At 34.8% G+C, this 25522-nt stretch overlaps 3 protein-coding genes across 3 annotated transcripts; 1 reads left to right on the top strand and 2 right to left on the bottom strand.

Annotated features, from left to right (window-relative positions):
- Positions 1-1674: 1674 nt before the first annotated feature.
- LOC149391256 (P-loop containing nucleoside triphosphate hydrolases superfamily protein) lies at positions 1675-5992 on the bottom strand. Its single transcript, XM_089621279.1, has 15 exons — positions 5757-5992; positions 5487-5645; positions 5306-5395; positions 5074-5202; positions 4668-4768; positions 4265-4379; positions 3906-4037; positions 3725-3790; positions 3414-3593; positions 3225-3320; positions 2839-2976; positions 2638-2720; positions 2512-2549; positions 2211-2425; positions 1675-2060 (listed from the first exon to the last, which is right to left on the bottom strand). The coding sequence occupies exons 1-15, from the start codon at positions 5925-5927 to the stop codon at positions 1971-1973; spliced, it is 1803 nt and encodes a 600-aa protein (XP_089477405.1). The 5' UTR covers positions 5928-5992; the 3' UTR covers positions 1675-1970.
- A 1475-nt stretch (positions 5993-7467) lies between these two features.
- LOC149391255 (alpha/beta-Hydrolases superfamily protein) lies at positions 7468-12710 on the bottom strand. Its single transcript, XM_089620198.1, has 14 exons — positions 12375-12710; positions 12216-12305; positions 11704-11765; positions 10993-11093; positions 10727-10816; positions 10445-10567; positions 10168-10245; positions 9728-9813; positions 9435-9483; positions 9106-9162; positions 8882-9012; positions 8713-8796; positions 8230-8299; positions 7468-8135 (listed from the first exon to the last, which is right to left on the bottom strand). The coding sequence occupies exons 1-14, from the start codon at positions 12620-12622 to the stop codon at positions 7683-7685; spliced, it is 1722 nt and encodes a 573-aa protein (XP_089476324.1). The 5' UTR covers positions 12623-12710; the 3' UTR covers positions 7468-7682.
- A 7727-nt stretch (positions 12711-20437) lies between these two features.
- On the top strand, positions 20438-25114 carry LOC149391254 (protein PSK SIMULATOR 1-like). Its single transcript, XM_089620517.1, has 13 exons — positions 20438-20492; positions 20690-20874; positions 21151-21455; positions 21538-21630; positions 21713-21797; positions 22091-22184; positions 22485-22585; positions 22751-22820; positions 23451-23548; positions 23639-23755; positions 23858-23928; positions 24053-24097; positions 24198-25114. The coding sequence occupies exons 2-13, from the start codon at positions 20710-20712 to the stop codon at positions 24628-24630; spliced, it is 1677 nt and encodes a 558-aa protein (XP_089476643.1). The 5' UTR covers positions 20438-20492; positions 20690-20709; the 3' UTR covers positions 24631-25114.
- The last annotated feature ends 408 nt before the right edge of the window (positions 25115-25522 follow it).

Raw genomic sequence — 25522 nt, 5'->3', positions numbered from 1 at the left:
ATCTTCTCGAGACTACGACGATACTTGGGCCCAGGCCTTACCTTTGTAGCCTGTACAAGCCCAATCTCTTGTCCGATCTATTAGAAATTCAGCAGATTACCGATTTCCCTTTTTAAATTTTTATTCTTTTAATAACTCATTTTAAATTAAAGTCATTTTCAATTAATAAATACATAGACGTAAAAAAATTTATTAAAAATTAACATTAGAAAAGTAAAAAATATATATATATATATATATATATATATATATATATATATATATATACATACATATAGATATATTTAAAATTAAGGAAAATAAGTTTTAAAATTGGAAAGATGGTACACATTCAGAGACTAATTTTTTTTTTTTTATGTTGTTTGTTGATTAAATTTTGACATACCAATATATCACGTAATTTTTCATTTACTAAATCTTTGAAAGAATAAATTATATATGAATGATTTGAGTTTACACAAATTAATTATCAATTAAATTTTACGACAAACTAATTTTAGTATTGTTTGAGTTATTTTGATTGAACAAGTAAATAGATAAATATATTTAAAAAGTATTAAACTATCATTTATAAATTTTGTCTCTCGAAATATTTCTATTGAAAAAAAAAACATCATTATTCGTTAATAGTTAGGCTTTCGGGCTTGACAAAAATTCTATTCCAATCGAACCAGAATTTTTGGAGTGACCGGAGTCAGTAACAATACAAAAATAAAAATAAAAAATTCTCCCCAAACCAGAACCGCGCGTTCCGATTTGTTTTGCCACTAATCATGTACTAAAACAATAAAACATAAGAGCATCCGGAAAAAAAAATTAAAAACAAAAAAATTTGTGAACAAAACATAATTCTTTTCCGGATACCAAAAATTGGGTCTGTTTGTTTCTTAACTTGAAAACTGTTTTTGACTTTTCTAATTTTAATAGTTTTATGAAAAAAAAAAAAAAAAAAAAAAAAAAAAAAAAAAAACTGAATTCACTGTTTGCTTGATGATTTTCAGAATACAACTCAAAAAGTTTTCAAACGGTTTTCTATTTTAATGAAGAAAATCATAAAACAGTTTTTAAGTGTTTTCCAATTTTTCCACTCAATTTTTTTAACTTTTTTTTTTCTTTTTTTTTAATATGTTCTCTTGACATCTCCTTCTCTCCTATCAACATCATTTCATTTTCCTCGATTTTGATTATCGAATTTGTTTTCGTTCCCTGGAATACTTAAGTTTTACAATTATGACAAACTTTAAACAATCGGAACTCCAATTTACAAACTGTTAATTGGTCGTGATCCTCTCGTCAAGCACATAAGTTTTCACTATTTTTAGTCAACATTAGGTATCAAAATTTGATATTTGTTGTATTAATTACAAAGACAAACGGTGTTTTCCGATGAACTTGTAAACAATCATTATAACTAAAAGTACGATCATTATGTTCGCAACAAAGACTTTCAATTAGTATATATCTCGACGCTTAATTCTTGTGTGAATTATTACATTACAATTACAAAAAACTGAATAAAAAAAATTGAAATCCTTACCAAACAGTTATTTGAAAACAATGGCAAAATTTTTTTAGACTAACTATATGAAAACAAAAACAGAAAACAAAAACAATTTGATTGAACTACTAAACAACTCGTATTCTCTGGTCAGCTCTCTTGCATTCCCGTAATCCGAGGGAAAATAATTTTTGTCATCGTGCTGATAATCAATCAGTAATCTAATCCGAGTGCATTCTGAATAAATAATATAGTCACACAACATAGATATTATAAAAGAACATTTTTCTCTTTCCTTTTGTTTTCATTAAATAAAACTTTGAAACTTTCATTCCATACTTCTTGTGATGCTCTACATGAACTAAATTTTATGTTACGACTTTGATACAAAATTGTGGGGAATCATATGATGAAACCCTGTTTCAAAGGGTAGTACCACTGAATGAATAAATTAGTAAAATCATACAAATAATCAAACAGATTTCTTCTTTTTGCCCTTATTAAATCCATCACCACCGCTCCTTCCTCTCTTCTTTCCGCCTCCGTGTCCCTTTTTCGGCGCCTGCGATTGATTTTTAAAAAATAAATTAAAAATCAAACCCTTAAATCAGCATTTTTTTTTACCAAGACACGAATCAAGACGAGTTTATCAACAAAGGGCAATCATAACACATTGCAAATTCGACAACTGAGATACCAAGCTAGCTTTTACCTCGGCGGAGAATGTCTTGAGAGGGTCTTTATTTCTTCTGAATTTTCTCTTGGATCCTTTAGCTTGAGGATCGTTTTTGTTCCCCATGGCTGCTCTTGCAAGCTTGACCATCTTGCTCGCTTCCATGGTTGAATTGTCCACCAAGTACGCCGGAACATCACGCAGGTGAGGAGCCGGAGGATTCTTGCTCAAGATCTTGTCGTGTTTCAAAAGATCTGTTTTCAATAAATAAATTGCCTGAGAAAATATACGGAAAAAAAAAACTGTGATCGGAAAAGCCAAAAGTACTGATTTCCGTTACCTAAATCTCTTGGATTAGCTTCAAAATGTGCCTTCAATCTGAGAATGCGAAAAAGTTGTCAAAATAATATATGAGTTAAAAAAATAAAGGTAAATTTTGCAAGGCAAGATAGAGGCAAGGACTTACTTCTCGGAGTTGAGAATTTCGTTCCTTAAATCCTGAGCTCTTGATTCACGTACTGCAATTTTCGTGACACTCTTTCCAATATCCTGTATAAAAGTCACCATTTAAATCACAAAACAAAAATAAATTAACTAATTGAACTATGTAACAATTAAGTAAAAATAACTAATTAATCAGTCTACAGTCCAGAACAAAATAAATTACCTCCGCTCTGTAACGCAAGGACTCAACAGCATTCGGTGTCAATAAAGGAAAAGGAACAATCAAGTTGTCATCTGTGTTCTCGTCATCTCCTAAGAAGGATTTTATATCGTCTAATATTTCCATTTCATCTGGCGAAACCTATTAAGACAACAAATATCAGAATAAATGTTAATATAACCATCACAAATATCAACCTAGCACCACAAGCACGTGAGACCAATTACTCCAACACCTCTATTACAAAAAACTCGTGTAAATCATTCGGTGGATCCATAAAAGAAAATCAAAGTACATGGATGAACAATCTACTCAACAGATCTTGACACCCATTAAAAAAAATCTAAATAAAAAATACAAAACCCTAAGCTGTGTTAAAGGAAACTCACTAGTGAGATTGAAGCTCCCGTATTAAATGCTCTTCCAGTACGTCCAATACGATGAACATACCCAGCACAGCTTTCAGGCATTTCAAAATTGATAACCTACCAACCAAAAAAGGCATGCAAAAGAAGTGAATACGAGTATTTGATAGCAATGTACCCAATTTCAAGAAAATCGCAATAGCAATGGCTTACCGTGTACACATTTTTGAAGTCAATTCCTCGAACGACTCCGAATTCCGAATCTAGCTTTTTCTTCGATTTTTTTCCCGACTTTTTCTGCTTATCATTAACTTCTTCCTTGACTTCGTTCTTCTCTTTTGATTCAGTGTCATCCGTAGCAATCAAGTAATCAAAAAGTCCGGCATTGAATTCCTTTAATAATAAAAACATATATTATTCAATAACAAAGATCGTGTAAAATTCCAATCCTTAGAATTATAACACAAAATCATCAACAATTATTCATGAAACACTACATTTTTTTTGTTAGAATTAAGGTGTACCTCAAGAATATGAAGACGGGAATTCTGAGGCAACTCGGCATTTAGGACAGCAGATTTGATTCCAAACTGCAAGTACGGAACATTTAAAAAATTAGTAACAATTAAGACGCACGTTGCCGCTTGAAAGACACTCTTAGATTCTACGACCCACCAAATTTACTGTGAAGAGAATCAATCGTACCTTTTCCAGAAACAATCTCAATCTGAATCCCATATCGATTGTATTAGTAAATATGAGAACTTTCTTCTGAACCAGCTCCAACTTCAAGATAGAAAGTGTGTAAAGTAACTTGTCTTTAGCAGCGCATGATATCTAGTCCAGAAAAAAGAAAAAAGAAAAACGTAATCACTCATCAGCATTTACTTCGAGCATAAGTCAAATATGAATAATGAAACAAATACTAAAAACTATACATAGGCTAGAACCTATAATCACAAGATACAGCCTTATAAACACATAGGATACAAATACTTTACTTAAGTTGATAGACGCTAATTTCAAAAGCTGAAAAGATCATGTGAAGGTACAATATTGCTTACCCAAAACTGCTGAACATTTTTTGGGATGAGATCATCTTTGACATCTCCCACTTCGGGCAGAGTCAAAATGAACGGATTGTGAAGGACCAGCTTCTTAAGTTTCTCAACATCGGCGCTGCAAAAATAAGATTATAAGAAGAAGAATAAACCTACGAAATTTTCTATATAATTCCCTTAGCTTCACGCAATAGTATAAACCATACGAGAAAATATTCTTCAAAACAATACATGGGTTCAACTATGCTTAAAGCCAAACCATGTAAATGTAAATTGTAACAGTGAGGGAGAATATAGCATTTATATATATTTGGTTGAACAGTTTACAACAAAGCATAAGAATATAAAAATGGAAAGTTTAGTTCGTCATTAGCGTTTATGGTATTAAAAATCCTAAAGGACACACCTTGAGGTAGCGGACATCAGAAGGCACTGGCAATTTTTCGGAATATGAGGCGTTAGTGCTTTGATATCATCTTCATAACCGAATGACAAAAGAAGATCTGCCTGAAAATGAATATTAGTAAATCATACCCCTCAATGGAAACAATTAAAATAACATAAAAGGCAAACACATAATAATAAGGCAAAGTTTCACACTTCCAATTATCATATTTTGTGGGGGGTTTTTTTTTTTTTTTTGTATCAAACTAACAAAGTAGGACATGAGGAAGTTACACATTTGCTAAGAAGAAGACAAAAAATGAAAACTTTGCTTTCCATCCCAACAATAACACATCACATATTCTCAATATAAGCCCCATTAAGGAGGTAGAGTGTGGTACTACTAAATGGAGGATTAGATTTCACACCTCGTCGAGAACGAGAATCTGGAGAGAGCTACTAATGGAAGCTGATTCAAGAAGGCCAGCCGACATGCTCTTCGAAATGCAGGCCGGAGTAGAAATCAGAATTTCGGGCGGGCCCGCCAATGCATTCCTCTGAAAATCAAAAGTGTTCCCGATTATCAACAGACCGATACAAAACCGACAAAAACACGATAAATATCTTGAATTGGAGAATTAAAATGAGTATGAGTAAAACCATCTCTGAGGCATTCATACTGCTCGTCAACTGGACAACTTTCAGTTGAACTCGACATAACTCGATGAGAGATAACACTTCAGAGTAGACCTATCAAAAAATATCAAGCAAATAAAATAAATAAAAAATACTAGCTAAAGAAAATTGATAAGGAAAAAAAAGGGAGTGAAGGAGAACAGACTTGTTGACAGAGTTCTCTGGTGGGTACGAGAACGAAAGCTTTAGGTGCAAGATTAGGGCTTGAACCGGAATCAGTAAAGAGCTTCTGAAGCAACGGAACAAGATAAGCAAAGGTCTTCCCAGAGCCAGTTTTAGCCCTAGCAACAACGTCTTTACCTTCCTGAAATACCCAAACCAAATCAAGACCCCCAGAAACTATTTAAAATTCGGTTCGTACACTTGAAATCGTTTATTTTGTGTGGGAAAATTGAAGGGGAAAAGAAACACTGACGAGCACGAGAGGAATCGCGACTTGTTGAATCGGGGTTGGAATCTCGATTCCCTTCTTGAGGAGGGCACGAGTGAGACGTGGGTCCAATCCGAGCTCTTCGAAGGTCTGTTCTTGTTCTTCGACTTCTTCGAATTTGGCCTGTTTCCCTGGGTTCTCCATTGTTTCAGCCATTGGGGGGTGACAGGGTTTAGGGTTTTAATGTTATTTCACTTTAGAGCTTAGACCCAATTTGAACTACGGCGATTATAAAAAAAATATTAGAGAATGTATATATACAAATTATATTTCATACATACCCCTGAGTTTTACTAAAGCTTGGTTAATGCTCTGTAATTTATTTTTATATACAAAGGAGAGGTACATCAATTTTACCTCATGGTCCGCAAGACCAGAATAAATAAACAATGAGGCGGATATATATATTCCCTATTAAAAACCATATGAATACACCCATCACTAATGTTGGACGTTTTGTTTTTGCAAGTATGGAACTTTCATGTCACTAATTTCGTTCCGACTTTTGATTTTTAAAATTTTAGACTAATAATGAGGTCAAAACCGAAATTCGATTATTCAGTTTATTAAAATCAATATCCAATTTTTTGAACCAATTTTAAATAAATACATTTTTAAATTAAAATCATTTGTAAAAAGGACAAAAGCACAACGAAAATTCTCTCCACAAGGACTGAATTCAAACTGAAATGCTTAAGGCAATCTGAAACTACATTTTCACTAAGCCACGATATGTATATCTTACGACTGGTTTATGTATTTAATAATTCGAACTACATTTCCACTAGGCCACAAGGACTAAATTCTAACTGGTTTAACCGGATTTAAAATTCATAAAACGATTAATAAACCAAATTTTTAGTTTGTTGATGTGGCACCAAATTTCGGATTTGGATTGGTTTGGTTATCGGTTTAACCAATTTTCAATTAATTTTTGTACAACTCTAATTCTAATATGCACGTACGAAGCTCGGTACAAGTCACTTCTTCTTAAGTGTCTCATCCGAGCAAGCATGCTCACAAACCGGCAAATCATGACCGACTGACGATTACGACAATACCTGATATAAATCAAAGACCCTTCGTGTTTAAAGGAAGCTCAAATTGTCATCCAAGATACTTAGGGTCCGTTTAGAACCTAAAAAATATGGAAGAAAGTGAAATTTTAAAGGTAAATGAAAATGATACGGAGAATGCATAAGAAAACATAATAGATTCTCAATTTTTTTTTCCTCACATTTTTTGAGCCCCAAATAAACCCTTATGAAACAATTGGAGTTACACGTGCCAAAACCTAAAAGTTTGAAATGATTAATTTAGGGGATGTACAGATTATTTGAAAGTCAATTTTATCCATTGAATTCTGTAAAACGCATGAACGGCAGTAATTTTGACCTAACTTTGTTGCGTCGTATGTAGCATCGTCGTTTAATCCTTGCGAAAAAAAAACCCCTACGAGTACTGTATTCCTATCTACGCCGTGATATATTTATTAACACCAGTCAATAATTTCACGCATCTAATTTTTATATTAATATATTGAAAAAAATTATCTTAGATTCAATAACACATCAAACAAGTGGTACCTAGGATAACCTAATGGTAATTCCACACCACCCTCATGTGTGCAGGTCGTGGGTTCAATCCCCACTGCAGCAAAGCTGCCTTAAAAAAAAAAAATTAACACATCAAACAATTCATTGCAACAAACAAATATTATTTCATTTGCTACCTCGGAATGACATGCTACTTCCATAGTCAACAGCTAAACCCAGCTTTCACACATTTTAGCTCTAATTGTTTATCTTCCTCATGATTTATTTCCATATATAAATTTTCAATAATAATGTTTCTCCGCATCTCTTGCAAATATAAAAAGCTACAACAACAGTGCTTGGCCGTCTGATTCAATTAACTTCTGAGCAAAGCGGCCGGTGAGACATTTCTGAGCTTCTTTCTATAGAATACATTGAGGATAGAGCCCAAAAATGGCCAGCTTGTAGCCACGGCAATATAAGCGAGCAACCATAGCGAATACCTGTTCTGTCTCCGCAGCAGGTCAAACGAACGTTTGACCAGAGAAGCTGTGTCGAGAGGCTTTGAATCCTGGTCGCTGGTGACTTGCCCAGAAACTCTTTCGAGGTCCGGCTTTGGTTCTGTGCTTGGCTCATCCGGGTCTGCCACCAAAACTGGTTCTGTTTCTTCGTGACGACGAGCATCACGAGGCTCGGACGACTCTTCTATCGAATTATCTTCCGTTTGCTCGTTGGCCATCGCAACCAACATTCCGTCCTCTGCAACGCTTACGAATGGACCCCGGTCAATCGCAGAGTCTAGCGGCGATTGTGGTGCAATGTTCGGGATCTGGGTCGAGATAGAATAAACCCGATTTAGGTTTTTTATAATGTTGAATAAAAAAAACAAAACTAATGAGTCCTTGCTTGTGACGAATCAGCACCTTGCTCTTTACGTGCATATATCGGCTAGAATGCAGAACCCTTATATATTCATTAGTCGCTCTTACCCACCTGCAAGTTGAGAGAAATTATCATTTCTACGGAGAGTCATTAGTGTAACAGTTTGTCAGAGTGATTTCTTTCGATATAGAAGCAATCAAAACTTCTAACAGTGCACCTATATGCAACACTAAAACCAGAGTAGTTTCATTGGTAATAATCTTCTCTGTCTGGTCAAGGCATTTCAATCTGGTTTATGGTGAAAGATTGCCAAGTTTTGAGCCTATAAAAGACTGATTGGTTAGATTAGGTTGCAGTGCCATTCTCTGACTCGTGATTGAAAATTATTTCGTAAGTGAATTGCCCCAGAAAGTCTCTAGCATATCGAGCATTATAAATATAACGGCATATATGCAACCATTATTCTTATGCACATATGAACAAAAAATATGGGAGAGAAAAAATACAAAGAAATTATGGAGTACCACAAGCTCGATGCAGTGATTCCTTCAAAGAACGCGAGATGTCCTCCGTGCTTAACTGTAGCCAACACTACATTTTTATTTGCCCTGTAAAAATAGAGAAAAAAATTTCAAACGTTGTTCTCAAATAAAACAAGTAGAGCATTCATTAGAGTATAACAAGTTGCTCGACCTGCATTCATCCCAAGGAATGGCTTCTTTGGTACAGACTGGATCATCCACAGCACTGATGCAGAGAAGAGGGACTGACACGTTTCCCACGTAACTAGCACTGCTACAGCGCCGATAGTATGTATCCACAGTCTGGGAAAACAAGATTGAGGAAAGCATTTTTTTTAACTGTTGAGAGAAAGGAAAATAACAAGAATGTGAAATGTAATTTTCAAATTTTTGAACCTCGTATTTCCCGACGAGACGGGTAGCATGGTGGTCAAAATCTCTAATGGTGCGCGACTTTGAAGAGGAAGGACAGCACGTGAATCACTATTAGTCGAGTATATTGATGCACCCAATAATACTCGATATAAATTGCTATGTACGCAGGATGAAATGTTTTCAACTAGTGTTTTTTATTCGGGACATATTTTTTTGCTTTTGGATGATCATTCCGCACTGAATTTAAGCTTATTACAAGCCTGTGTTCCAGTTCAGTGATGAATCTTAGCTTAAAAAAGGTTAGAATCGTCATGCATCAATAAAACATGAAAGTGGGAAATGAAGCCAACCTTTAAAATTCCTTCCCAATTAGCAAGACGAGAATAGTGAGGCTCGTGCCTGTGAAATTAAAACAAATGTTACAATCACACAAAGCTCGGCAATGAAACCTTTATGGAAACAATGATTTAGATAAAGCAACGACTTGAGACACGAAACAACGCGACAGACAAAGTTAAGCATGTGTTCAGAGTGATATAAACGGGTATGGAATGGAATATTTCTTTTGTCCATGGAAGGATGTGGACTCTTGTTTAAAACTTTAATTTCCATTTTCTCACTTGAAAGGGGTCATGATACATACAATTGAGCATAGCCTTGGAGACCAATGGTAAGGGCTTTGTCATAAAATGTCTGCGCGAACCTGCGCCGAATAAATCTGTCACCAATCTGCATACAGTGAATAAATCTCAGATCACCTTAGTAAAAAAATTGAGCACTTGCATATGGTTATTAAAATCTATGCTAAAATTTATTCTAGAAATTAGAACCTGGCAGATTGTTAAAAGGATACAGTTTTTATATATGAATAAGCAATTAGTTTAATGTGGTTTATATCAAGATCTGAATCTTAGTTCATATCCAGTGGAGCATGTAACAATTTAATTAAGATGGCGTAGCGGAACATAGATATGGTATTAATTCAAATTAGTATGTAAGTCTAACATCATGGCTAACAACCCCGCAGGAGCTCACTGTAATGTGATTTTACTTCAAATTAACTCAACAAGTAAACATACTTACCAAAAGGTCCCAAGGGGAGCAGATAGCCACAGCTCCGGCAATAGGTATATTATCTCCGTCCTCCCCGAGATATTTTACCTAAAAGCAAACACAATAAGGGAGAGTGGATTGTCAATACAAAAACCAAAGATATTAACCACATAGAAGTGACGTGTCCGAGACAATTCTGAGCATTGATAGCAGCCATTTGTAGTCGAGCTACATTCAGTATCTAAACTATTAATGTGAGAAATGAAAGTTCCTTGGCTTGAGAAAATATAGTGACCACGGGGCATACCAGAACATTAGCTCCAATGCTGGTTCCAACTAGAAATAATGGAGCCTTGGGGTATTCTTGTTGGAGATGATTCGTAATTTCCCGTAAATCTTCCGTCCACCCAGCATTATAAAAGCAATCGGACTGCAATTTATTAAATTAGCAAAAAGAAGGTAAGATCATTATTACAATACATTTGCAGTTTTAAGCATCACTGCTAAGCACATTGGCTCCACTCCATTCTGGCGGTGCACACCCACAGAAAAGATGCAAACATTCACACAAAGATAAATCCAAACTCACAGTAATTGAAACACCACCAAGTCCTCTGTGATTGCTGACAACTACATTCCATCCACTTTTTGCTGTGTTATAAGCGAGGTGCCTCATGTACTGCGGTAAATATGAGAAACATGATCATATAAAGAACCAAATCAATTAAACTTACTGTTGTCCAGCCTAAGAGCCGTGGTCTAGTTTTTTAATCAAATTATTCTCAAAGATATGGAGGTGAAAACTACTGAGGATTTATAGATAAACCTTTCATTTGTGAGAAACATAGAACATACATGGGATTGGGAGTCACTTGTAAGACCAGGAATCACTAACACGATTGGAGTTGAATCATCTCTAGGAAGAGCACCAGTTGTTTGAAAACCTCCATCGTGAACTGCACAAGATTAGCTTAGGCAGACAAAAGAAGAAAAGGTGCACACAATAAAGTGGCGAACTGAAAAATCACTAGTACAGATCATTGGATAAGTGATAAAAGTAAACAATGCTAAGAAATCCAATTAGCACATGAATAAAATTGCATAAGGTAATTTCAATTTCTTATTCATCATAGAAATCCAAGTTTCTGGGATTCAATATCAAGCTCTATTCAGGTACAATTAGTTTAAGGAAGTCACAATGAATTTATGTTGAAAGAAGTATGAGGGTGTGCACACATGGTGAACTGTTTTATTAGCATATTTCAAAGCAGAATGCATCGAAGATTTTAGAGAAAGAAGGCTAGCCCTAAGCATTATCAAGTAACATAATGCATCGCAAGAGTTCTATGAGGCTTCAGAGAGGAAACCACATGCCCAAGATATCAAATTTCCAATAAAAATTTGCAAGGTTTTAAAAGAAAGGTACTATTTACTAAGAAATAATTTCTTTGTGTCTGCAGTTTATGCGGTTTTCTTTTGACACTTCCGTTCATGGTTTTTTTTTTTCTTTCACATGAAGCTTTTTTCTCTTAAAGGACTACAATGAAGTAAAACTTTCTTACATACCATCATAACTCATAAGCCAGTCCAACGCAATAGTTCCACCATCAGAAGTGCGAAAGACATTTCTAGGAGAAAATAAACATAATATATTAGATGAAACCAGATTCTGTAGATGGCATACATTTATAAGAAACAGAAGGTTTTCAACGAAGAAATAATAAACTAATAATATGGGGTGGGGACTTCAATCAGCCTCAAAGAAAAATGAAGTACAAGTATCCGAAAATCCATGCCAAAATATTCCAGAACATGCTACGAATCGATTTCAAGGAGGACCTTATTCAACGCAAACGCATATTTATTGTCGTTCTAATGTAGATATGCATCAAAATCCTAGTCAGTTATCCTATCTCGGGTCAGCTAAAGGTTTCGTCTTCAGTTTAAGTACAGCAGTGATGGTCTACTACTTATACAAGGCAATTGCATGTAAACTCTTGATCCCAAAATAAAAGCTAATGCTACCATGAATTTACTATCAGCTGTGAAAGCATTATCTATATAACAAAAAAGAGAACCTTGTGTAGCTGAATTTCGGCGTTATTCCAAAGAAATTGAGAAAAACAGTCTGAAGATGAGGACTCGACAACCAAGGCGTCGGAAAATATCTGCACAAAACTCAAATCAAATCCTCTGTTTGGCTTCTGAAAACAGCTAAGAGAACAAAGAAAAGCGACCTTCCATGGAGAATCGAACATTTCGAAACGACGCCTTTGTAGATGTGGGAAGAGGAATGGAAAGTGAGAGCGACGGGACATCCCTGGAAGCCGGTGAGGAGGTCCTGGAGGAAGTGAAGCTCGAGGAAATCGTAGAGGAAGACCACCATCATTGCGGCGAGTGCGAGTAGGTAGTGAGAGAGTGGGATCAGGCTCAAGGCTCGCAACATCAGGGCGTACGGATCGGCCGGCGATTCACACTCCGCCATGGCTGACCAGAAGAAGTTGGGCGGTGAGTTCGATAGAGATGCGAGGATGATATGAAACCAAATATTAATTTTCCTTTTCCTTTTTTCTTTCTTCTAGAAAGTCGAGTCCCGTCATTGAACTCGTTTCATTATTGCGTACGGATCAGTGATCACATTTTTTTTCTTGGAAACTTTTATATTTTTTTAGGATTATTGAAAGAGAAATTTCATTAATTGGGCTTAATAAGCCATTAAATATCAAGATTAGACCCTAATGTTTATAAATATATAAATATGGATTTTTTGACACATTTCGAACCAAAATACCCCTGATTCAAAAAACCCATATTTTTCTCTCATTTTCAAATAATTTGCATCACAATTCTTTCATTTGATTTCGAATTGGTTGCGCTAAGATTAGAATTTTAGATGGTCGAGCTCAAATGAAAAGAATTGTGATGCAAATTAAATGAAATTCTAATCCTAGCGCAAATAATTTGAAATCAAATAAAAAGAATTGTGATGCAAATTATTTGAAAATGAGAGAAAAAAATATGGATTTTTTGAATCAAGGGTGTTTTGGTCCGAAATGTGTCCAAAAATCCATATTTATATATTTTTAAACATTATGGTCTAATCTAGATATTTAATGGCTTATTAAGCCCAATTAATGAAATTTCTCCTTTTTATGATTACCCTTATGTCATTAAAATTGACATACTGTAAAGTCTAGAAGAATCTAATGGATAAAATCAACTTAAAGATGTTTGAGTAAGAGAACAAAAATTCTTGATAAAAGTAATGTTATGTCCAAAATAAAATGTAATTATCTTTAACTTATAGCCTTGTAGGAGCGAGTGGCTATCTATTTCTTTACAAAAAATTGACTATAAGTCATAGAATCTATAACAATTTAAATTTGGCTAACGTTTTGTAAATAACCAGTTGCTTATGTGGCAGCATATTAATGACGGATTTTTTACAGCTTTGCCCTTAAAATATTTGGATTAGTAACTGTAACTTAAGTAGTTTTTTTGTTAATTTGAATCAAACATTTTAAACCAAATTGGTAAGTATTAACTGAAATTTCAAATTGAGGACGAGAATCTTTGAATATTTTGCGACTGAAATTTAAAATTTTGAGGACGAGAATCTTGAATATCTTGGTGCATGTTTTTAGGTGATTAGTTTATAATTTCGTTACATAACATTATCTTACAATCTGTTAAAAATATTTCCATTCATTGCTAATCTTTTTTTGGCCGATAGTTACTCATTATATTTTGGCCGCCAATTGTATTTCAAATTTTACAGTTTCAGACGATTGAACGTTCAAAATTGTTTCTCCCAGAATTCATAACCGTCCAAAAAAGCATGGATGATTGTTCGTCATTTTCTCTAATTGATTCAGGTTTGTGTTTTTCTCTCAATTATGCAGTATTGTTAATCGTTTCGTCACTCTAATTTTTCCCTTTTTTTCCAGTGAAATTATTTGAGCAACAATGCCATGAATCATCGAAAGCATTATTGCCTTATTGTAGTCATGAAGATTCCGAGGCAGAAATTGTATTGTATGATGAACCCGATTTAAGGAATTTTCCTATGAATTTTGAAATTAATGTCAATAACGTATTTAGACGCAAAGATGTACTTCAAACGGCTATTGGCATGACCGCTGTTCGCAACAATTTTGAATTCAAGGTGTATAGATCCAGTAAAACTCATTATAGCATTGATTGTTCGAATCTGCAGTGTTCTTGGAAGTTAAATGTGTCGGTTTGCAAGAAATCTGGATTATGGGTCATAAGGTCATATGTTAAATATCATACTTGCTATGGACAATCAATTGTGCACAAGAATAAACACGCATCTTATGTTCTTATTAGCAAATGTGTCAAAGATTATTTCAGGGGTTCATTGACAAATCAATTTACGCCTTCCGGTGTTGCTGAAATAATGAGGACACGATTTAACGTGGAGGTAACATATTATAGGGCATGGAAGGGTCGTAAAGAAGCTCTGAGGGATCTTCGTGGTGATTTTGAAGAGTCATATAGTCATTTACCATTAGTTGGTGAAATGATCAGAGAGAAAAATCCAGGTTAGTTTTAATTTTCGTCGACTTTTTAATATATTTTTTCAGCTTATTTACAGTACAATAAATCTGTAAATATTATATACATTTACACTATGTTTACAGTTTAATATTTGTTATTTACTACATTAATTGTAAATTAAGGATTTATTTACTCAATACTTACCTAGTCCTGTTGTAGGTTCATATACTGTGACCGAGACTGAACCTGATGGTACTTTTAGGTATTTCTTCCTTGCATTTGGTGCTTCGGTACAAGGATTTCAATTTTACCGTCCGGTAATATCCGTTGATGATACTTTCTTGAAAGGAAAATCTCATGGTACCTTACTATTGGCTACTCCTCAAGATGGTGACAATCATTTGTTCTCATTAGCCTTTAGTATTGTGGATTCTGAAAATGACAAATCTTGGTCTTGGTTTATGATGCATATTCAAGTTGTGTATGGTGTTAAAAAAGAGTTGGTTTTTGTTTCGGATAGGCACAAGTCAATTCAGAAGGCGGTCAACACTATGTTTCCGGAGGCGAAATTTGCTATATGCATGCAACATCTTTGGGGTAATGTGAATGCCAATTTTGAGAAAACCTACATTCAGCCTCTTTTTTATAGATGTGCTAAAGCGTATTCAGAAAGAGAGTTTGAATATTGGATCTATATACTCTCCAACAACAAAGTAAAAATTCAAAAGTATCTTCTCAAAGCTAATCCAGAGCTTTGGGCTAGAAGCAAATTTCCTGGGAAGATGTTTAATGTAATGACCACAAACATTTTCGAGTGTTTGAATGGTGTTTTGCGAGAAGCTCTGGTGGCCGGTTGCATGTCTTGTTTTGAGTTATAGAAGTCTAATTCAAAATTGGATCAACAAGAAGAGAGAGCTAATTCCAAAGATGCATTCAGGTCTTACAGGAACTGGGTTCAAGATGTTTTTTGTGCTATTTGAGCGTTGTAACGAAAAAGGACTAAAATTTTTGGTTTCCACCTTCTCAAATTAGAAATTACAATTTTATCTACTATATATGTTGTTATTGGATAAATAGATAGGACTCATTAACATTTTAGTGGGTTTAGATTCGAGTAAATAAATTAGACCTGAATTAATCTACTCGAGATACTCGGCCAATCAACACTAAAATAAATATTTATTTGTTTCATTGTATCGCAAATTACTTTTTACTTCCGCACATTATATTATATATATATATATATATATATATATATATATAAAGTAGAGGAATCTTCTCTACTTACAAAAACATTGTTCAATAAACAATTTTTTTTTAAGAAAAATAAAAGATTGGACCCTAGACACAAGTAGTGTTCATTTGTACCGATTTTTTTTTTTATCAAAAACATAAAAATGTCTCCAAAAAACTTTAAATACATTCTTTTAAAAACTTAAATATTTTTGAACATATCTCTATATATTTCTTCATCATATTAATTATTCCGCAGCAACACGCCGGACATATTGCTTGTAGTATTTATATAATATTGCTAATATAAGTTTTGTTGGTTCTAAACTAATTTTTTTTTATTATGAGAATAACAGATTTCGTTTTTTTTTAATATTTTGTTATTGTCACGACCAATATATGTGTTCGACCGAACAAGAGTTTTGGTATCAGCGCTCGAGACTACTCATAGGCATGCGATATTAACATTTTTTCTCTTTGAAAAATTGTATTAGTCAGTCAATAGGTATATCATATACTAAATTATTAAAAAAAAAGTTTATCATATGCGAATATAAAATGTCTATGAGACAAGTTTACACTAAAAAAACGGAATTACGATATACTGATAACTCAGCACATCTCAGATCTGCCCCGTTGATCCGAGTGTTGTTTTCAATTATGTTAGAAGTTATTTAAGCTTGTAAACGTAGTTAGTTGTAGTTATAATTTGAGTTAGAAGTAAATGTAACTTTGTTAGAATAAAACAGTTTTGTTATACTTTGTAATTGTAATTAATTATGAAGAACATCGTTACACTCTTCATTCTCTCTTTTTTCCAAACATAGCGCGTGTTGAGAGAGAGTTTCTCAAAATATAAAGAAGAATATGAAAAATAAAAAGAGAAAAAGTGACAAAAAAATATTGTCACATGTTGCCGTCTGACGAAGCCACGTAGCGATCAATAGATCAAAGTTGAAAGATTTTTACTCCTTATATTATATACTAGTTTCGGGTTGGCGCTCGTGCACGAGAGAGAGAAAGAGAAAGAGAGAGAGAGAGAGAGAGGGGAGAATTTCGGGAAAATAAAGAAGAACATGAAAAAGAAAGAGAGAGAAAAAACAATAAAATAGGAAAAATATGGGGAAAAAAATAAAATCACCATATGTTGCCGTTTGGCGAAACCACGTAGCGACCTATAGATCAAAGTTGGAAGAGTTTTACTCCTTATATTATATACTAGTTTCAAGCACGCACTCGTGCACGAGAGAGAGAGAGAGAGAGAGAGAGAGAGAGAGAGAGAGAGAGAGAGAGAGAGAGAGAGGTCAAACAAAGCAGAAAATGAGAGGGAAAAAAACTTGCAAGAGGAGAGAGGGAGGCAAGAGAAAAAAGAAAAAGAAAAAAAATAATAAATGTCTTCGTTTGGCTTAGTCACGTGTCGGCTTCAGAAGCAAAGTTGTAAAAATCATAACTTCTTATTAACTATGTTATGAATATAATAGACATAATCTTGAGAATAGTAAGTTGTTATAATTGGACAAGTATTCAATAATGAGTATTGCTATATGTAAACGCCATCAGCGCAACATTGAGAATATAAATATATATACATATTTATATATGTAGTATATATATACATGTATTGAAAACATGTGGGCCCACGAAAATGCATAAGTGAAAAATAACTTAAGATATGTAAGCGCTGATAGTTAACAGCGTTTACAAAAATCAATTCTCTTTAATAATATGTTTTTTTTTTGCTTTGGGTTAGGTCACGTATACGTCACATGTAGAACATGATTTGTTTGAGAAATTTTATTAACTTGACCTAAAAGTTAACAAAATATCAAGACTAGACCTCTAATTTCAAAAATATCTAAAAAGGGACTTTTGTCTCAAAATAGACAAAAATGTCATTCTGACCAAATAAACCCATTTTTTTTTACAAAATTTACTCCTCATTTTTCAAAATTTACTCCTCATTTCTCTCATCTCTCTCGGATTTGAAAAGTTAAGGTTTGAATTTAGGGGTGAAAGACGATAAGATACGATAAACTTCATGTGTTGTATCCAGGAACCAAATCCAGGAAGCATGACACTCGTTGTCTACAACCCAAATGCAAGTTGATATAACTATGGATTCGCATCCATTGTAATTGCGCTAGGTAATTGCCCACCATATTTTATCTTAAAAAATACACTATCCAATGATATGATCGGCCAACATGACTTCAACCCTCTACGCACGCCCCAATAAAAAGAAAGTGTACTTGAACTATCATTATCTCTCACAAAGTCAGTCAAAGTTCCAGGATTCTTTTGATGCAACATGTATAGCCAAGACGGTAACTTCTGATGGGATTGTTTCGGTGTACCCCGCACGTACCCAATAGCTTGCTCTCTGGATCTCCAAGCCTTCATATACGATATGCTAACACCTCATATTGTCTTGACTTCTTCTCTGACGTTATGCGCCGAATACTCCGTCATATAACTAACGAATTATTTATATTTAAATACGTGACCAATGACCCATGGTGCAGCTCCTCGATGGCCCTCCGTTCAACCACACGCGCACAAGAGTGTCTACTTTCGTAAGGCGTAATCTCCCATATATCAGACCACTGCACGATACCCCTCAGCTTCCACGTGCATTTCTCATCTTTGGATAGAATATATCATCTCCTTTTTTAATAAGATTTCACTCTAAATTAAAAATTATGTTTCAGAGCGTACAAGTGGATATGTTTCTTCAATTCCTGCTTGCTCTCAAACTGCTGCCCAATATATACTTCTTCTGAGCAACTTGTTACTTTCAAGATTAGTTAAAAATTTAATAACTTAATATATTTCATTTGCGAATTTAAGTACATTTAATCTATATTACCTGTAGAAGAATGACTTGCTTAATGACTTGATTCTTCATTCACAACATCATCGACTGTGAACTCGTGCGCTTTCCATGAATAAGTCACGCACTCCATTGGTGATCCTATTATAGGAGTCTCACGTGACGATCGACAGTGGCCTGAGGGTACTGTAAACTTTTCCACAAATTCATCATATTCTCCAAGATTCATAAATTGTTCAAATTCTTCACCTCTATCATGGTTGTCTTCATCATCTCTGCACTGTTATGTTCATCATCTCCACCACTATTGTGCTCATCACCTCTATCATTGTTGTGTTCATCACCTCCAACACTGCTTAGTTCGTAATCTTTGTCACTGTGGTGGTAATCATCTCTATCGCGCATGTACACTTCGTCTTCGACACCCTTGTACCCGTTATACAAGTCATCTTCGCCACCATTGTGTTTGTTGTTGATTATAGGATCATTTTGTCGGTCGTAGATAATAAGATTATTCTGTCTCTTCTTCGGTTCAATGCGAGACGATTCTCCAACCATCACATCTTTCCTTTTAAATACTTCTCGATATGCAATTAGCGTCGTGATCTGTTTCTTTACCAAACTTACACAAAGTGGAAATCTCTTATGATTTTTGTGCTTCAATTAATACGAAAAGTCACCATCGTCTTTCAAAACAACATGAGCAATCAGAATCGTACCCATTGCGTATGAGACTTTGAGCTTTAAGTCGAACATGAATCTGTCTACATGGCTCTTTTCGTATATCTTATTCACTAACTCTGTGTAAGTTGCCTCTTTCTAAACATATAAAGCATGCATAACAACATTGGTGAAGATCCATACGTGTTCTTTTTTTCTCTCAAGTGCCGCTAACCAAGACTAAAACTGCAAAAACAACCAAAATTAAGCAAAATTAGCGTCTGTGTCGTACACCATCGTATCCTATCGTACAATAACTTAATTTTGTTTAAAACAAGTTAAATCTCATCCTCTCCTATCGTATTCCATCGTACAAATATGTTAAAACCCATATTTTTTTTCCTATGTAATTCAGATATGAACGTCTATAATACCATACATGCTATACTATTCAATAAAAACTTATTTAAAACGACTAAGTAAGTAAACTTACCCATGATTCCATGAAATCTACTTAAGTAAAGAGGATTTGAGAGCTAGAGAGAAGATTTGAGAGTAAGAATGAAAGATAATAGAAGAATGAAGAGAGAAAGAGGTTTATTTGGCTAGAAGGATATTTTTTTTTTCCGAAAAATGGATAAAAGTTCATTTTTAGATTTTTTTTTTAAATAAGAAGTCTAGTCTCGATATTTTGTTAACTTTAAAACCCCTATAATGAAATTTCTCATTTGTTTTTAGATACATCAATTTAAGCAACTTATATATTTTTATTATTAGATTTCGTCAGTATGAAAATCACAAATATTATATTTTATAGTTTAATAATGATTTTAGTGGCATTATCTCTGTGAGATTTTTGTGTGTGTGAATGTGTAAGTTTAATTTCCATAAATGTAAAAATAATTACTTATGAAAACTTAAAGAAGTTTTTATATAATTGTTACTTAAGTATTGAATATAATCCTTTGTAAATCTCTTATTGAACTTCCTTTCTTCTCCTAGTGAATTTATAAACGAAAGCGGCCAGAAAACACCATGTCTTTTCCTATCACCTCCAATTTTTCTATCGTTTTCATTGAAATTATAGCTCCGCTTCTAGATCATTGTTGTGGTGGGTATTACAATTAAGGGAAAAAAAATTGCTTTACACAAATCTCTTCTAATTATTCGTACAAACCTCTTGTCCTTATTTTTCCTGTGAAATAAAATATCCAACAAAAAAAAAAAAAAAAACCATTTCTTGCTTCGCACGTAATCGTTCGACTATCAATCTCAGGCCTTTTGATTCTAATACCGAGTGTTTTTCAGAGCTTGAACCAGCGAGCGAAATGCCTGGGGTTCGAACGAGGATTCGAGGGAACCCCAATGCGATTCGTGTGGCTGAGAGTCCCAATTCGACCGAGCCCAGCGTTGACCGTTCTCGATCGGTTCAAGCCTCTCTGATCAATCGACACCATTCGTTTAATGCGATCAATTGTTCTAAGGCTTTTGAGGTGATAAAAATTAAATTTAATCGCTGTTGAAGTTCTGTTTCGTCTCGTTGACTTGAAGCTTAGGGTTTTATTTGTCATTGATTATTACATATCTTAAAAGAAAGTTATGGATATTTGTGATTCTGTTTGGTGGGACTGTTACTCCATGCGACTCTAAAACTTTGACTGTATTTATTATTTTATCTTATAAAAAGTCTCGACCGGTGTGAAAAGCTTTTTAAAGTTGTTTTTCTCATAGTATTGTTTCTCTTTGGTTTATTTATTTGTATTTTCAAGGTCTCAGCAATGGGTCGGATTCTTGGCATGGTGGGTCCGGCGGCGATTGGGAAGGCCGTGGGACTTTTGGACACTCTCGGTACTAGCGTGGCCAATTTGAAGCTCGGAAGCGATTTAAGCTCAACGATATCTATTCTGTCTTTTGAAGTCGCTAAAGTGATTCTCAAGGGACATAGACTCGGGCGATCGCTTTCGGGCGAAAACATTCGGTATCTGAAGAAGTCGGTGCTTGAATCAAAAGGCGTGAGGACATTGGTGTCTCAAGATTCCAATGAGCTCCTGAGAATCACCGCAGCTGATAAGAGGTGAGCGATTTCGAACAGTTTCACTTTTTAAAGTCTTCTTGTCTGGTTAGCTCTTCATAGGATTGTGATTTTTCCATGGCAGAGAGGAATTGGAGAGCTTTTTACGAGAGGTTGCGCACTTAGGGAATTTTTGTAAAGACGCACAGTGGCGCTATTTGGATCGATATTTTGAGAAGTAAATATTGTTAATGAATTCCTTTTTTCCTTTTAACTTTTTTCTCAGTACCTTTCTGTTCATTTTGTTGAAATCTCGACAGGTTTGGTCGAGGGCTTTATAAGGAACCGAGTATCAGCGCAGATACAACAATGGAGCAACTGATGACTTTGGTTTACCATACTGCAGTGAGTTTTCTATTAGTTTAATCCACTTCTATTTTATCTCCAGCTCCGTGGAACAGCACGATATTTTAGCGGAGACGTTTTTTCTCGAGTTTGTGGAATAATTTCACGCATAAATTAGTACGATATATATGTGCCCATAGATAATGGATGCTCTTGAAATTACTCTGTTTCCTTCACATCTGCAAACAGGAATGAAAAATCTCTAAAGCTGAAATTAGAATGCCGTACTATTAACTAAGCTTAGCTGACAATTCTAAGCACACATGTGCCCATTTTTTGTTTCTTCATTTCAGAATTTATTTTCCGAGCTGTGCACATTGGATAATCTTGAAAAGGAGTTCCATGCTAAAAGTCAGCAAGGACATTTCTCAACTGCAGTTCAAAGAGGTGAGTTCTGGGTTGGTTTTCTTTCTTCTTTTGCATATAGGTTATAATCTCATTATTTTCGTTTTTCTAATTTGAATACTCGATGGTACTTTCTATTCATTTTTAATGTATTCTTGAGTTTGTAGGACATGACATGTCCGTTAATGTTTGCCATATCATGTAAAAATCTTGTCATACATATAGGCACTTTGTTTATGCGTCATCAATCAATGTTACATAATGAGATGTCACCTATTTGCCCGTCGATAATGGCAATCATGATTCGTCAGTTACTTTACTCTGAATGTCTTCGTTCCTTAGGTGTTGGAGATTTTGCAAACTTGAGAGCTGAGATCAAGAGTCAAAGGAAGATAGTAAGAAGTTTGAAGAAGAAATCACTCTGGTGCAAGAGTTTTGAAGAGGTAGCAAGCAGAATTACTTTGTCTTCTGTATATTAGGGACTATAGTTATACCATGCTACACACACACTGAATTTTGATTGTATTCGCATCAGAGGCATTTGTGCTTCCTATTCAAGAGTGTAAATTTGTATTAGCCCTTTTGTCCCTACAATCTTGGCTTTGCAGATAGTCGAGAAGCTTGTGCACGTTGGCCAGTGCTTACTCACAACAATGAATCAAGCCTTTGGTAGTGCTGGTACGTATGCATCGAATGTTGGGTTGAAATCTTGTTTAGGCTTGTGTAACGTCAGGTTTTTCTTATATGTTTTTTTACTGCATTTGTAGTATAAAAGAAATTGAAGTAATATATGCACAAAAGAAACAAAGATGAGAGTATAATTCTAATTCCGAGAATGCCTATTCCTTTTATTTGATTGAATGGTGATTCTTTATCGAGAAGAATCATAGTTTCACTGTCCATATATAATCCCAATTTTGAATTATGGTTCAGCCATACTCTGTCTTCTAAAAGAAATCTTGGCTAGCATTTATGACTCAATTATGTATATCCACATTATAGATATCAAAACTGAAGGTATGGTTACGCCCATTTTTTTTTGGGTTCATTGGCTATCTAGCCACATGAAATGTTAGAATTTTGAAATAGCCAACGTTTCGTTAATTTTTTGTAAATAGCCACATAAATCTATTTACGCTATAAAAATAACAAAAAATGCAGAGTAAATTTATAGTAAATATGGCTATTTACGAAATATTTCCAACAGTTTTTGGCTATTTACAAAACGTTGGCTAAAACACACACACTTATGTTTATGTGGCTTATATCGCTAAATTTTTGTTTTTTTTTTCCTCCGCTGCCTTGCAGGTGATTATAAAACTGTAGCAAGTTCTAGGAGCAACGAGAAAAATCTGGGGCCAATGTCATTGCATTATGCAACCATCATAATTCAAATCGACACGCTTGTGAGTTCACGCTGTATTAACTACTCTCCAAATTTCATATCTAGAAAATAATTCTATCTGTTTGTTGATTTAATTTCCAATTTTACTCAGGGGACATTATCAAGTTCTGCGCCTCCAAGCATGAGGGATGATCTATATCAACGGCTTCCACGTGGGATGAAATCAGCTCTACGTGAGAAATTGCAGTCTATTCCAGATAATCTCAAGGTATATTTAGCAATTATACTCATGTCTCCCACTCTTCATTACTTGACATCAAAGCCTCTCAGAAACATGTTTATCATCTATTTTCAACTGATTATCTTTCAGTGCGATCAAGTTAAAGCTGAAATGGATAAAATCTTGCATTGGCTTGTTCCGATCGCTCGTAATACAACCAAGTGAGAGACTCATATGATATCACTATATTAACCACGTCCTCGTTTAAACTACAAGTGTTCCATATATCATTTTGCTTATTATATCGGGCTGATAATGTTTGTCTTGAAAATGTTGTGCATAAAGAGCTCTACAAGGCTTAGGTTGGAGCAGAGGGTGGGCAAATTTCAAGTGAGCGTCCACGAACAAACACTTCTTATTCCTTCACCCAAATAATAAAGTTTTATTAATTTATTATCTTCTCAGCTAATTCAGCTTAATTTTTTTGTAGGTCCGAAGTGAACCACGAACTCACTGGCCAAACTCACGCGCTGAGGATAGAGACGCTGTACCACGCCGACAGAGAGAGAACCGAGGCCTGCATTCTCGAACTGGTGACGTGGCTTCATCTTCTGATCGTCAGAGCGAGAAGTGATGTGGCACCATCGGCGGCTTCTTCCTCGTCTCATCGGTCATTGTCGGTCAAAGGCCAAGATATGCTAGAGAACGTGAGGCAGAAGATCTCGAAATGCGGAGTTAGTAAGAGCCAGAATTTTGCTGCCTCGAAACCCGGGTTGAGCAAGACTCTCAGGCTGGCAAAGAGTGGTAGAGAGTCCCCGGGCACAGAGAATCGACTCGGATGGTCTTCTTGGGACCCTGTTATCGACTTTGACATTCATCGTCTCAAGGTTTTGGATGTCATCGATGGATTGGAAAGAGCTTGAAAGCATACGTGGGTGTGGATACGAGATGTAAATAGTTATCAATTTTGGAGGGCTTAATCTGTTTTAAGCAGTAGGAGGATTTGTTTATTTATTAAAAGTGGATATGTTGTAAAACATGGAAATATAGGTCTAGGCTAATAAGCAGAGAGCTGCAAATTGCAATCCTGTATAGCCATGCATATAGTATGTTTAGTACAGAGTTTATCTAATAATGTGTTGATAGTTTGTTGCAAAGCATAAAAGGTATAAAAGGTAAGAAGTCATATTCAATTTCATCTTCTCTGATTTAGGTCGGTATCTTCGGACATTCAAGTGTCTGCTTCAAAGAATATGCCAATTTTATTAAAATTTCTAGCCAAACATAAGTAGCTTCTTTGAAAGACGATGCGCCTTGTGTGTTATATCTGCCTTGAAATCCACGCAATTGACTTTTTCACCACTGATGTATAAACAGAAAACGGAAATAAGAGAAAAAAAAAGAAAAAAAAAAGGTGTGTTAATAACAATGGACATTTTACTCCTTGAAGAGAGAGTTTTAGATTATCTGTAGAAATATTGTGATATTATTGTTGATAAACATGTAACCAAAAAGATTGATCTGTGTCACCCAAAAAAGAAAGGGAAATTTGTAGGAGAGGAACTTAATTCAAACTAGTGTGTTTTTTTTTTCTTTTTCCAGAGAGAGAGAGAGAGAGAGATGCTTGTTATTAACGACAACTCGTCGAGTTGGTAAAGCTTAGTTAAACAATCACTTGAGAATTGAGAGTCATGAGATCAAAGTAACTATTCAGCTTACCTATAAATCGCGTACATAGGAAGTCTTTGTTTTATTTATTTATTTATTTTGGGCTTCATGGTCACCTAGAAATCACATCCAATAGCCATTTTTTTT

Source organism: Urtica dioica, chromosome 7, assembly GCF_054948205.1.
Source record: "Urtica dioica subsp. dioica isolate 48M chromosome 7, U.dioica_male_clone48M_v1_H2, whole genome shotgun sequence".
Classification (NCBI taxonomy): Eukaryota; Viridiplantae; Streptophyta; class Magnoliopsida; order Rosales; family Urticaceae; genus Urtica; species Urtica dioica.
This window is presented reverse-complemented; position numbering and strand designations above follow the sequence as displayed.